At 32.7% G+C, this 14,808-nt stretch overlaps 1 protein-coding gene across 1 annotated transcript; it reads right to left on the reverse strand.

The window, feature by feature from the left end:
* Positions 1-5,994: 5,994 nt before the first annotated feature.
* LOC134707890 (MKI67 FHA domain-interacting nucleolar phosphoprotein-like) lies at positions 5,995-14,808 on the reverse strand. The gene is made up of 5 exons (XM_063568003.1): positions 14,657-14,808; positions 10,245-10,376; positions 9,582-9,690; positions 7,861-8,078; positions 5,995-6,470 (listed from the first exon to the last, which is right to left on the reverse strand). The coding sequence occupies exons 1-5, from the start codon at positions 14,780-14,782 to the stop codon at positions 6,015-6,017; spliced, it is 1,041 nt and encodes a 346-aa protein (XP_063424073.1). The 5' UTR covers positions 14,783-14,808; the 3' UTR covers positions 5,995-6,014.

The raw sequence follows: 14,808 nt of genomic DNA on the forward strand, positions 1-14,808 counted from the left end.
AAAAATGCACCGATTAACAACGTCGAAACCACGTGGTTGAACCATGGCATTTCAAAATGTATGACCAGAATATAATCATAATAGAAATAAGGAGATGTGGTATGATTTTCAATAAGAAAACTATCCATCAGAGTGAGTCGATGTCCAATTGACGTAGATGTAAAATATAGATCATCATACGGCCTTCAATAATAAGCAAAACCAATCTCGTATATAGTCAACCATATAAGAAGAAAAATTGGAACGACACACATCAACCAACGACAACCACTGAATCATAGGGATTTGACTAGAAACATGCTGTGACACAAATATTGTATAGCGGTGTTTAACATGTTTGTGATCGCTTAAAACACTCCACAAAACCTGAGATGGTGCTGATGGTGCTTCAGTGTATAACAGCACAGGATCAGAACAAATTGTAGAACTTGGTTGGAAATGGCCTCTTTCGTCAGATTTGCATGAATATGTAAAAATAAATAATTATGGAAAGACAAAAGAAATAAAGTATTGATCTAAGAGTACTCGCAGCGACTGAAAGCTAGTTCAAACTCAATTACAAGTCCAAACTAAATCATGTTCTCCCAGACTGTTAAATGGTATTATCCAAAAGAAAATGATATCTGCAAATTATAGTGTTGTATAAGAATAGAAGTAATGAATGTATAAGAAACAAATAATATCGTGAAATAATTATCTTCTTTTTGAAATTATGTTATTCAGGTTTCAGACTCGGCAATCCTGTTTAGTCTGATCGCCTGGAAGTTGACTTTGTTTTCACTGAAAGGCAAAGAAACCCCCGTAGTTTCATTCGCGTGACAATCAATTTACTTTCAACAAATATAAAAAGGTGGGTGTAATTCTTAGAAACATCAGGAAACAGATACAAATGAGAACAAATCAAAAAGTAATATTACGTAATTATAACCAACAAAACGGGCTTTCTTATGTTTTTAATGGAACATTATTAACATAAAAAACATTTGAAATTTGAATTATAACGTCATATTAGAATGTTCTCTCGGAGAAAGACTGAAACGTGCAACTGCTCTGATTGAGGATAAAGACCAGTTTGCATGTTAAACGGAAATAATAAAGTTAGTTTAAAAGCCTTTTAAAAGGTGCATTATTCCTTGACGTTCAGTGTTACATTTTATCTCTTGTTTCGATTTCCTTTAGACTGAGTGTTATTTAATTCAAGTGAATTTAAAAAGTGTTGTAGTATGTGCATTGACCGTCAAACTCTTTCTCTCGCTTGCTCTCTTTCGGTCGATCGATTAATCGATCAAGTCATACATGTACCAACAGTTGGCTTTTAGATGATACAAAGATTTTAAAATTAGTCCTTCAGGATAAAGAAAATACCTCAATGCTAGGCGTTCACGTCGTATCTGCTATGAACATTTCTTTATAAAGGTATATAGACGTTTAGATATAAACTTCATTCTTCTAATCTCATGCAGACGTCACGTGTGGCATTGTTTTGGGGTCAAGCTAGAACATTGTAAATATATATCCACTCGCTGTCAATAATACTGTATTTCGATCCAAATTTTGTAAAGTTTCATGTCAAACAGTATTAAATATAAAGCTCTCTCTGGATTTTTTTATTTAGTTGTTACATTTAAATTTCTTAATATTACAAGTGGCGTTAACCAATGGGGTTTCTTTTTAAAACTTAATACATATCATCAATTCATTCGCTTTGCTTCTATGGTTACAAACTGTCATTGGTACTTATATATAGCTCATCACATTTAATCTGCTCAATGTGTAAATAAGTTAACATGATGTACAATCTAGCTTTTATTTGAACATTTTAAAGTTACTTGCACCTGACATAAGTATTCCACAAGGTGTGCAAATTGTTTTCTCTTTAATTCTTTTAGTGCATCGAATGCACTTGAATAATTTTATAAAAGCACAGCTATACTTAAGTTGTCTTCAATGATACATGTATATGTATATACAAAATATATATATATAGAGGGAAGAACCAAAAATTTGCGAAGGCAAATTTACAGATCTAACATTGTTGGGTTGAAAATACAGCGCTCATACTTTTGTAAGCTAAGTGCGCGTTATGTAGATACAAAAAACTCATCAGTGACGCTCGAATCAAAAAGGTTAAAAGGCCAAGTAAAGTTGGAGGGTATGTCGCTAGAAAAGATAACGAACTGGTTTTCCTTTTTTCTTTGTCTTCCCAGTCAATTAACCTAAAATTAGTCTCAGATCTGTGTCTATAGTTCTTAAATCTGAAAAAAAAGGTTTTCTGATAACAAATTGAAATACTAAAGTTTCCATTTTTTCTTGAAAACCAAAATCCATCTGTTTGGCCTGGAAAATTTAGTCGTAATGAGTCTATTAAGGGGTTTTTGACTACGTAAATATTATATTATGTCTAGTCTATATAGATTTTCTGCATGTTATCTTTATTTAAAACTGTCCCTCGGAGTACCCTGTCATACTAACATTTCACTGACCGGTCAGTGTCTGACGTCCACATTTAATTATACCATGTTATAGAACGGAAATAGTCCACTCCATTGGGAAATATGTGAATGAATATCTTACAATCACCAATCAAGGCAATAGTCTCTAAGGTTATCGAAGCTGTTGTGTACACTGGTCAGCTTCCGTTGTCATATCTAATGGAATATATAAAAACAATAGATATGAATTATCTCCCGAACAAAAGAAAACATCATCACTATTCTGGCATTTGATCTGACAGGAAGAAGGCAATTGTACCGTTTGAGTTTCATTAAGGAACACGTTTTGTTTGTATACTTCATATTCTGTTTACAAAAATAAAACGGAGTCAATTGGTATGTTTTTTTCCTGTTCTAATTTTTAATTATTACGATGTCCTTTAAATACTAGTATATTATTTTAGTCAAATCCGGAATGCCCATATTTGTATAGAGGCTGTAGAGCCTACTGAATATATTTGCAACATTTAATTTTCTAGAAGAACTTGCCTGGCTGATAATTTTTGTGATTTTACGTGTCTATTTGTCTATAATAATTTCTATCATACGAGACAAAACACGAAACAAATAGTGATCAATAGTAATAAACTGTGCACTCAGAGATATGATTCGCCGATTTGTTATTTTGATAATGAAAATGTTGAAATTAAAATATCAATCCCGAAGTTTGTTCCCTACGTCGGTTTTATACGAGAAACTCCACACTAAAATTAACGAAAAAAGAGGCGATTTTTCGTTCTTATTGTTGATTTTCCCTTTTATGATGGTGATTTTCCTTTGGCACCATATTACGGTGTTTATATTACAAAACTAATTCGCTATGCCCGTCTCTGTTATGACTTTTTTTATTTTAACGAACGGTATCTATGAATTACTGGTGAATTATTAAGCCAGGGATTTCGTTACCACAAATTACTTAAAACCTTTCATAAATTCTACCATATATTTATAAATTTGGTCTTGAATTTGTGTTGTACGTGTAGAAAACTTATTCTAAAAGGTTACCAATATTAATTCAACACTGTAATTGGATCATCATTGAATATTGTTCTTATTGGTATATATTGATGTTGATTTTGTTTTCAGTAAATTAAAAGCAGATTATATATTATGGTTCTATACATATACACGTTCATGGATCTACAAAAGGTCATGTTTTCTCTGTCTGTTTATGACGTCTTTACACTAAATCCATTGGATGTGTACTGATTGATGATTTAGTCTTAGATGTACGATTTTTTTTATTAGTTGTTAGTTTGAACTAGCTGTCAGTAAATGAAAGTACTCTCAGATCAGTACTCAAGTTTCTTTTTAAATGTTGGGGTTATACAAGTACCCGGACACTGTGTCTTTGTGATTTGTTGTATTTCTATTTATATCCATTTGATGAGTTCAGCCTTTTTTAACTGATTTTACTAGTTCTTTCTTGTGTTGTACTGTTACACCACTGTCCCAGATTAGGGGGATGGAATCCCGCCACTTTCTGTATGTATGTGCCTGTCCAAAGTCAGGAGGTTGTAATTCAGTGATTGTAATTTGTTAATGTCCTAATATGTTACATATTTGTTTTTGTTCATTTTTTGTATGTAAATTAAGTCGTTTTCTTTGTGTAATTTGGTCTCTTGTGGAGAGTTGTCCCATTGTCAATCATACTGCTTCTTTCTTTTTTTTTTAAGTTATGCAAAAACAAGAATGTGTTCATGGTACACGGATGCCACACTTGCATCATCATTTTCTATGTTTTTCGGTGGACTGTGAAATTGGGGTAAAAAATATAATTTTGCATTAAAATAAGAAAGACAATATCAATAGTGAACATGTGTACTAAGTTTCAAGTTGATTGGACTTCCAACCTTATCAAAAAGTACCTTTACCAAAAACTTTAACCTGAAGCAGGATAAGGTGGACAGACAAATGAACGAAGGATTCACAGACTGAAAAACATAATGCGCCTAGGTGGGGAATAAAATATTCGATACAATAAACCATGACTGAATGTACAGGATTTACCATTCTCAATAGAAAATGAGATCAAATTGTTATACAACTGCATACCAATTACCATGGACTTTCCACAAGGTTCATTAAACAAACATTAACTGGTAGACATGTAAAAACTCAATGGACCATACTCAGAGTGTGGGGTTATATAAAATCCATGGAAATGAAACTTGTAAATGCCGATATATTTGAATACCAAGTATCATTGACCTACATGAAATATTCATCTAAAAGTGACCCAATCATTAAGTAGTACCTTTAGACTAAGCAAAACTTCCAAAGTCAATATAACATGACCGAGTGGTAAAGACCAAATATTCTCCATGGAAATAAAATGTGCTCATGCTTAATATATAAATGCATACCAATTAACATTGACCTTTCACCAACAGTATTCCTTAAACTATTAAATCTGATTTCAAATTTATACATGAAAACACAAAAGTTTCAAAGTCAAACTTAATTAGGACGGAGCAGGGCAAAAGTCTCCTTGGAAATGAGATATGTCACTACTTATACAACTGCATAACATATCATTGACCTACCATTAATTACTTCCCATAAATTGACCTATTCACAAACTAATAGATGTTAAGGGGTTGAGGTTTGTTTGTGTGGTTCTGAATTGCTTCTCGTTTTTTATATAGATTAGACCATTGGTTTTCCAGTTTGAATGGTTTTACACTTGTAATTTTTGGAGCCCATAATAGCTTGCTGTTCATAGTGAGCCTAGGCTCCGTCTTGAAGACCGTGCCTTGACCTATAATGGTTTATTTCTATGAATTGTGACTTGGATGGAGAGTTGTCTCATTACCACTCATAACACATCTTCCTATATCTATGTAAAACTAAGCAAAGTTTCAGTCAATATACAATGACTGACGGGTGGGGTCAAATAATCTCCATGGTGAAGACATGTGCCAATGCTTATACAGCTGCATATTTAGTATCCATAACCTACCATCAGTGGTTCACCATAAACTAGACCTAATCACAAACTAATAAATTGTTGCCACTGACACCTTAAATAGCATAACTATGTCTTACTTCTCGACTCTGACAAAGTCACCAAAAAAATTGTCATTAAAGAGCAATAAATCCAATAAGGAGTTGTCAGTTCATACCCTCTATATTGCAGATCCAGTATTACAATCTATTTTAGCTTTCAAGTTATTGTCAAAAAACAAAAATAATGGCAACATTTTTGGAGTAGTATTATGGTTTTTACTCAAATTTAACCTACCAAAAAGCTTAATTTAGTGTTTTAAGCACAAATTTTGTATTTGGGATTACTGAATAAAGTTTTATGACCGGGATCCCTGATTTGTAATTCCTGACAAAAACTGCTACCAAAATTTACCAAGACAGACAGAGAGAAGTAAGTTTCCCCTCATGGAAAGTGGGGTATAATTAAACCAATGATTATTGCGACTGTATTATACATTATTCCTTAAAATGATAAAAAAATATTTCAATTCCTTTAAATAAAACATACACAATGTGATGTAAAAGAAGTTTTATTCATTTAGCCAATTTTAACTTCTTAGGAGTTACAGATTTTTTAGGTGATTGCACACTTTTTGCTTTTTTGCCAGTTGAGAGTCCAGACGGCTTTTCTATGCGTTTTCTTTTCAATGTTTTTGCTGGTTCACTTTTCACCTCATTTGTTTTCTTCTGTCTTGTATTGCGAGGTGTAACATTTGTTTTCTTTTGTCCTGATTTTGGAGGTGTTTCATTTGTTTTCTTTTGTCCCGATTTTGGAGGCGTTTCATTTGCTTTCCTTTTTCTTGTACTTCGTGGTGTTTCATTTGTTTTCTTTTGTCTTTTATTTGGAGGTGTATTTCCACCATCTGGAGTTTCTGTTTCTTTGACTGTGACAACTGCCTTCTGTTTCACTTGGCCTTCCTTATTACTAGTTTCTGTTTCCTTCTTATGTTTAGGTTCTTTAGGTTTCTTTGCTTCAGCCACAGCTAATTCCTAGAAAAAAACAAAATGTTTATCTTTAAAATAAAAATGCAACATTGATAAAAACAAAAATGAGTTCATAGTGAAATTGGGAACAAAACTCAAATTCGGCATTAAATTATAAGATCATATCATAAGGAACATTTGAACTAATCATATTAATAAGATTTCAACCTGATCAAAAACTACCCTAACTAAAAACTTTAAACTGAAGTGGAACAGACAGACGGACAGACACATAGACCAGAAAACATAATGTTAATAAATTGGACCAGAGGTTCAGATCTGCCTGTAAAACTCCCTTGACCTGAGGTTGTAATTCCACGAAATGTCCACTAACATGCAAAAGGGTTGTGGTGTGATTTTACAATTCTAATACAAATCCTGTACAGAAGAAATTGTCATATTGTTTAACTGTTAGCTAAGTATCATTTATGTGCATCCCAAAATCTTCTTTAATTAAAAAAAAACACACTTTTAAATGGAGTATAAATTGTAACTATAACAGTTTCTTCCAAAAAAAAAATGCAAAATGTCAAGGATTGGTGCTGAACATTAAATTTACATAAAATAAACCCATCCTGGATAGTTCTTATACATACAAGGATAACTGACCAACTGTGCTTCCAAATTTTAATTCAGTTGAAAGTTCTTTTTATCAAAGAACTGTCACTTTTTTTTTATATATAGATTGTACTCAATAGCTTTGTTGTATAAACATACATGGACAATGCAAAACAAAATATTATAAATTTATTGGTATAAAGATTTGTAAAGAAAATGTTTATATATAAGATATGTTGAAACAAGAATGTGTCCAAAGTACATGGATGCCCCACTAGCACTATCATTTTCCATGTTAAACGGACCCTGAAATTGGGCCAAATGTCTAATTTAGCTTTAAAATTAGAAAGATCATATCATAAGCAACATGTGTACTAAGTTTCAAGTTGATTGGACTTCAGCTTCATCAAAAACTACCTTGACCAAAAACTTTAACCTGAAGCGGGACAGACGGATGGACACACTGTCGAATGGAGGAACAGACCAGAAAACATGACTATCTTAGGTGGGTCATAAAAAGCCAAAACTTATAAGCTCATAACTTTTTTTGGTTTCAAAATTATTCATAACTTTTATCATAAGAAATGGAGTTCCAAGAAAAGAATGCAAACAAAACAAGGCATTTTGTTGATACATTATTAATTATATATTTATATACACGATTACATGTCAAAGGGAAGGAAACATATAAACAAATGAACATGAAAATTCTTATTCTGGCCTCCATGTACTACATGTACTTGTAATAAAAAAATAAAAAATATTCAGTTGGTGTTTCTTTCTAGTTAGGTATGAAAGATTCAGTCAATTTGGCATTACTCTTTTTTGGTATGCTTACAATATTTTTTATCTTCAACTCCACTCCGATTTCAGCCAAAGCAGCTATTCTTTTCTGATGACCTTTCAGAAATCTTTTTGCTGTAGACTTTAGTTTTTTGTCTGGACTTTTGAAGTTATGACGTCTTATGGCTATTGAATGAGATTTAGGTTTAGAAAATTGTCTTTGTGAACCTTTAAACAATGCCGGATGTTGTTCTTCTTGTGGTATATATTTACCTGAAATATTTAAACTTCAATTATTATTTATACACATAACAAATATTACCAGATAACCAAAATATTGTCAAACAGTAAGTATATGTCCTATAGATGCAAAAAAAAACAACATTCATTTATCACTGAGAAGCTGATGACCGAATATGTCATCATTCTGTTCAGTATAATACATACAAATGTATATGCAAAAATTATGATATACTTATTTCTTGGACAGACAGACAGATAAACTCAGTGAATGCTATATACTGTGGATTCATTTATTTAGTGGGTACTAATTTTTGTGGATGAAGGTAAAGATACATGTTTGTGGATATTTAATTTAATGGCTTTCAGCAGTATGCATACAAATCTTAAAAAAAATTGTCATTTGTTGAACATTGAACTTTGTGGTTCACTTGTAACTATGCAATCCATGAACATTGGTATCCAACGAATGATAATAAATCCAAAGTAGCCCAACTTCTAGATTGTAGGACAATATTGGCCATTACCATTATTTTCAAATGATGGTGTCTCATTCAACATTTAGAGTTTCTAATTAATTATTTTTATTAATTTCCAAAAAACAAAATGTTCCAGAGTATTTTTCATTTCACCATCCAATTTACTACATGTACTGACTTTGTTTATTCAAAGATAAGATTATGCAGTTAGTGTTTAAAGCTATTCTATTTACCGTTAAAATAATAAAGCATGCAAACCAAGAGTTTAAATGCCTTGCTTGCAAACTTTGTTTGATTGTTTGCTCATTAACAGTCTGTTTACTATACACAAAGGTTTGATTGGTCAACAAATATTAAAATTGTTTCCAATATAATATCCATTGTCTTATCAAATCTTTTTTATATAGTAAACAAACTATTACTCCGCCTCTCCATTGAATTTAGGTGTAAATCTTAATTACAATGCCTGAGCAAACAACTAAACAAAGTTTGCAAGGAAGGCATTTAAACTCTTGGTTTGCATGATTTATCATTTTGACTGTAAAAATGTCTTAAAAATTGGTTCATTTATACATATGTACTACAATTATGTAATGTATGTTCCCTATTGGAATTTTTAAAACAAGGATCAATTTATTGGCCATCCTCTACTTTGATTTTTCGCTTGAAGAAGATGGATTATGTTTTAGACCTGAAGTTGTATGACATGAAGAAAATATGTAGAAAATGGAACAAGTTTACTATGTATCGTTGAGTCTTGACTTTCATGTGTAACACCTTCATTTTTTCTATAGTTTATCTACTGTAATACTAGCCTTTCATTACTGAGGTTGTGAATTCAAACTCTGAACATAGCAGGTGCATTTGACTTGATCCTTAAGCCATTAATTACCAAAAATCAACATGCTAAATCTTTTTTATAAGAGTGAGAATGTGCAAGTTAAACTAGTATAAACATTCTTTGCAAAAGGATTTGACAATCTGACAAAAATTCCAAAAGATGACGAGCGAAAATCCTTAATGTAAGATCTCAGGTAAACTCAGGTAATAAACTTACATTTTAACAATCTTTCAAACATCAAATAGTTATTCATTGTTTCAGCAACAATCTTTGCGACATCATCACATTGGAACTCTATAAAAGCATAACCTTTGCCTTTCCCACTCTGAAAAATGTAAATAAAAAATGTATAAAGATTGTGTCAAAATGTCAATATTAGAATGAAAAGGAATGAAAAAAAAATAGAAATAGAAAAAAAACCACAACGATATTACTTTCAATTAACAAGAACAAATAGAAAAAAATAATTAAACAAACAGATAAACAAACAGATAAACAAACAAATGAATAAATAAACTAAAAAATTGATAGAAGTGTCTATGGAAATACAAATTAATGTCAGCATGATTTAAATTACAAAAATAATACTTAAAGTAAAAATTAAATATAATGCATATAATTTAGATACAGAACATAACTGAAATGAGAAGCACCTTACCTACAGGCTCTATACAAATTTGATTATTTTAATATGTCAAAAGACAATGCATTAATTGTAGTCATTTCAGAATTAAGATGACAAAAGATTCTTCTAAACCTGTTAAATACTAGCTGCTTTCCCTTTATCTGTAGTCAATGTTAAAAAGTGTTGGTAATACATATATCAAAGCAATGAAAATCAGTTTTCCAGAAGGGAGCATTGTAAAAATAGATGCAAACCTTTTTGCTACGAGATAATCTTAATCTTTGTACTGTTCCAAACTGGCGAAAGAACTGCTTCATTTGAGGTTCAAAGAATCCATGTGGTATATTACCAAGATACACAACACCTGGTGATGTTCCATCTTTGCTCTGAAAAATAAATAATTCATTACACATTTATCTGTAGCAGTAACAACAAGTGAAAGTATAAGCTACTGTTCACTGATGATACTCCCGACATAATATTTTGAATTAAAGAACCTTAGTGAGCACGCTCAAATACCCCACGTCCCCACATTGTCATTGGAGAAATTAAATAAGTGTAAGGAAAAAAATTGTATAAGAAAAAATATTGAATAATAATTTCCTGTCAATATCCACATCTACATGCATAGTATGTCCTTATTAATTTCAAAATTTCATGAAATTCTGTTGTGTGGTTTCAGAGGAGTTAAGATGACAAACTGTTGCAGAAGTACATTGAAGTAAATAAGTTCAAAGGGGCGTAACTCCTAAAAAAAAAATGAATCAAAATTTGTTGTCGAAATGCACATCTACGTAGTATGTCCTTATTATCTACAAAGTTTCATGAAATTTTGTTGTGTGGTTTGAGAGGAGTTGAGATGACAAACTGTTGAAGTAGGACATTAAAGTAAATAAGTTCAAAGGGGCGTAACTCCTAGAAAAAAAATTGAATCGCAATTTCCGGCCAATATGCACAACTACATAGTATGTCCTTATTATCTGAAAAGGTTTCGTGAAATTCTGTTGTGTGGTTTGAGAGGAGTTGCGATGACAAACTATTGCAGTAGTACACTAAAGTAAATAAGTTCAAAGGGGCGTAACTCCTAGAAAAAAAATTGAATCACAATTTCCTGTTGATATGCACAACTACATAGTATGTCCTTATTATCTGAAAAGGTTTCGTGAAATTCTGTTGAGTAGTTTCAGAGGAGTTGCGATGACAAACTGTTGCAGTAGTACATTAAAGTAAATAAGTTCAAAGGGGCGTAACTTCTAGAAAAAAAATTGAATCACAATTTCCCGTCGATATTCACAACTACATAGGTCCTTATTATCCGAAAAGGTTTTGTGAAATTCTGTTGTGTGGTTTGAGAGGAGTTGCGATGACAAACTGTTGCAGTGGTACACTAAAGTAAATAAGTTCAAAGGGGCGTAACTCCTAGAAAAGAATTTGAATCGCAATTTCCCGTCGATATGCACAACTACATAGTATGTCCTTATTAACTGAAAAGGTTTCTTGAAATTCTGTTGTGTGGTTTGAGAGGAGTTGCGATGACAAACTGTTGCAGTAGTACATTAAAGTAAATAAGTCAAAGGGGCGTAACTCCTAGAAAAAAAATTGAATCGCAATTTCCGGCCGATATGCACAACTACATAGTATGTCCTTATTATCTGAAAAGGTTTCGTGAAATTCTGTTGTGTGGTTTGAGAGGAGTTGCGATGACAAACTATTGCAATAGTACACTAAAGTAAATAAGTTCAAAGGGGCGTAACTCCTAGAAAAAAAATTGAATCACAATTTCCTGTTGATATGCACAACTACATAGTATGTCCTTATTATCTGAAAAGGTTTCGTGAAATTCTGTTGAGTAGTTTCAGAGGAGTTGCGATGACAAACTGTTGCAGTAGTACATTAAAGTAAATAAGTTCAAAGGGGTGTAACTTCTAGAAAAAAAATTGAATCACAATTTCCCGTCGATATTCACAACTACATAGTATGTCCTTATTATCCGAAAAGGTTTTGTGAAATTCTGTTGTGTGGTTTGAGAGGAGTTGCGATGACAAACTGTTGCAGTAGTACACTAAAGTAAATAAGTTCAAAGGGGTGTAACTCCTAGAAAAGAATTTGAATCGCAATTTCCCGTCGATATGCACAACTACATAGTATGTCCTTATTAACTGAAAAGGTTTCTTGAAATTCTGTTGTGTGGTTTGAGAGGAGTTGCGATCACAAACTGTTGCAGTAGTACATTAAAGTAAATAAGTCAAAGGGGCGTAACTCCTAGAAAAAAAATTGAATCGCAATTTCCCGTCGATATGCACAACTACATAGTATGTCCTTATTATCTGAAAAGGTTTCGTGAAATTCTGTTGTGTGGTTTGAGAGGAGTTGCGATGACAAACTGTTGCAGTAGTACACTAAAGTAAATAAGTTCAAAGGGGCGTAACTCCTAGAAAAGAATTTCAATCGCAATTTCCCGTCGATATGCACAACTACATAGTATGTCCTTATTATCTGAAAAGGTTTCGTGAAATTCTGTTGAGTGGTTTGAGAGGAGTTGCGATGACAAGAAACAGGACTGACGGACGGACTGACAGACGGACGGACGGGTCAAAAACATTATACCCTCCGCAACTCGTTGCGAGGGTTATAAAAACAGGAAGTTGTTGAGTGATGAATCTGAAAAAGCATCACACGGTATAGCTGACTTATATTAACACTGAAACCAAATTTCAGAAATCCTGAGGACGTAGTTCATGTAGTTACTGAGAAAGATGTGAAGAAAAATATTCATGGGACTGACAGAGATAAAACAGTGTACTCCCAGCCATTTTCTTATTAAGCAGGCAGGTACAATGTATTATAATTATGATAATCAGTGTCTTTGCTGGCCCAAATTAGAAAGATGCCAATAGTGGTTCCTTAGTCAAGTTTTGTTAAGCATATGTCTACTTATTAATAGCTTCTTTAATTTATATATGCACTCAAGCATTATTTCAGTCTTTCAACATATTTTAAAATTTCTGTTTCTGTCACATCTTTTCAAGTACATGAAGTATGGCTGATAGAATCCATGACAAATCGCCCCACACCTAATCACCCCACTTTTTTTACCAACTCTCCACTCAAAAAAAAATGTCCCAAACTTGTTTACCAAATCGAACACTTTTTAAGAAATCGCCCCACTTGTGAAATGTGTTAAATCCTGTTAATATTACTCCTGCCAACTCGCCCCACTTAATGGAAAACGGTAAAATCTAGATTAATATATTATTAACCAGGATGAATTTAGTAATTCCAACTCGCCCCACTTATTGAAAAAGATGCTATCCCACTGAAAACCTTATAGAAACATCTTATGTTCAACTTATTCCTTTATTTTTTTTTAAATAGCAGTAACAAATCCTGATGAATTGATTTATGCCAACTAGCCCCACTTATGAAAAGTACAAGTATGAATAGAGTAAAAGGCTACCAACTAGCCCCACTTACGAATAAAATAATTAAACAGTTTACTGTAAGGCCAAAAAAAAATATATGTCTGTTTCCTCATGTTCCTGCTGCCAAGGCAAAAAAATCAGGGTCGGTAGGTCAGGATTTTTTTTTCTTCTTTTTTCTTTTTTCATGTTTAATTATTTTTGCACTCCCTGTCAGGTTTGCAATGCAGATGGTTAAATGTCATGTTTGATTAGGGTCCTGTACCCTAAATTCATTTAATCTCTTTAAAGAAGCTTTAGTTGAATAATCCTCCCAGTGCCGACATTTTTTAAACCTTAATTGTAACATATTTGTGCTGGGATCAGCCATTTTGATTGTTTGGGTATAGTAAAATACGGATCTGGATCGGAAACGATTTATTTTCCGAAATTGAATAAAAAGATCTAGGGTCGGTCGGGAAACAGGAAACAGACATATTTTTTTTGGCCTAATGAGTGTTGGCTTTCCAATTGGTCCCACTTATGAGAAGTTTGAAAAGATTCTTTTTTTGTTCTTTTCTTCTGCATAGTTGAATACAAACAGAAAGAAGGTTAGTTTTTTTTCGGTTTGTTTGTAATTTCTGTGTGGATAAGTTTTCATTAAAGTGGGGCGAGTTGGCAGACATGGAAATTATATATTAATCTAGATATTACTGTTTTCCATAAGTGGGGCGAGTTGGCATGAGTTATCATGGTAAAATTAAACATGATTTAACCCATTTCACATGTGGGGCGAATTTATATAAAAGTGGGGCTATTTGGTAAATCAGTTTGAGCAAGTTCTTTTTTAAAGTGGGGCGATTTGTCCTGCTTCTGACTGATACACCTTATATATGGATGCTTCCTGCATCGGAATATTTAGCACAAATTACTACTTTATTTTTTATATAAACATTACATAATTTACATGACTTATGATCTATAACATGTGACTTTTTGTGAGCTTCAGAACCCCCCCCCCCCCCCCCCCCCCCCCTCATCAAGATGTTTGGGCTTCCCTTTTAAAATTGCCTTTAATACTATTCCACTTTTTGCTTTGAAAACGAAGCCTTGATTCGAAACGGACAAATTCAACTTTAACGTCTCAGGCTGACCGAGACGACTATGACCCAAACAACTGTTGGAGTATGGCCGAAACTGCGAAAGCGATACTTGTTGAACCGAAATATATGAAGAAAGAAGTCTGAATAACTATTTTAACAACTAACATTTTTCCTAATCGTCTTTATCTTCGTCTCAAACGATTTTTGTTTATCTTCATCTAAAGCAACAGTCTCAGGTAGTGAGGTTTCTTTACTTTTTTTAGTCACACGTTTCTGTCTGGGGGACGCCATTTTTGTTTTCGTACAAACTCGAAATT

The sequence above is a fragment of the Mytilus trossulus genome, chromosome 2, assembly GCF_036588685.1.
Source record: "Mytilus trossulus isolate FHL-02 chromosome 2, PNRI_Mtr1.1.1.hap1, whole genome shotgun sequence".
Lineage (NCBI taxonomy): Eukaryota > Metazoa > Mollusca > Bivalvia > Mytilida > Mytilidae > Mytilus > Mytilus trossulus.

Coding starts and splice junctions, on each gene's coding strand:
- LOC134707890 (XM_063568003.1), bottom strand. CDS start 14,782: ATGGCGTCCCCCAGACAGAAACGTGTGACTAAAAAAAGTAAAGAAACC. Junction 9,691..10,244: donor GATTATCTCGTAGCAAAAAG/GTTTGCATCTAT, acceptor TACATTTTTCAG/AGTGGGAAAGGCAAAGGTTA. Junction 8,079..9,581: donor GTTTGAAAGATTGTTAAAAT/GTAAGTTTATTA, acceptor TAAATATTTCAG/GTAAATATATACCACAAGAA.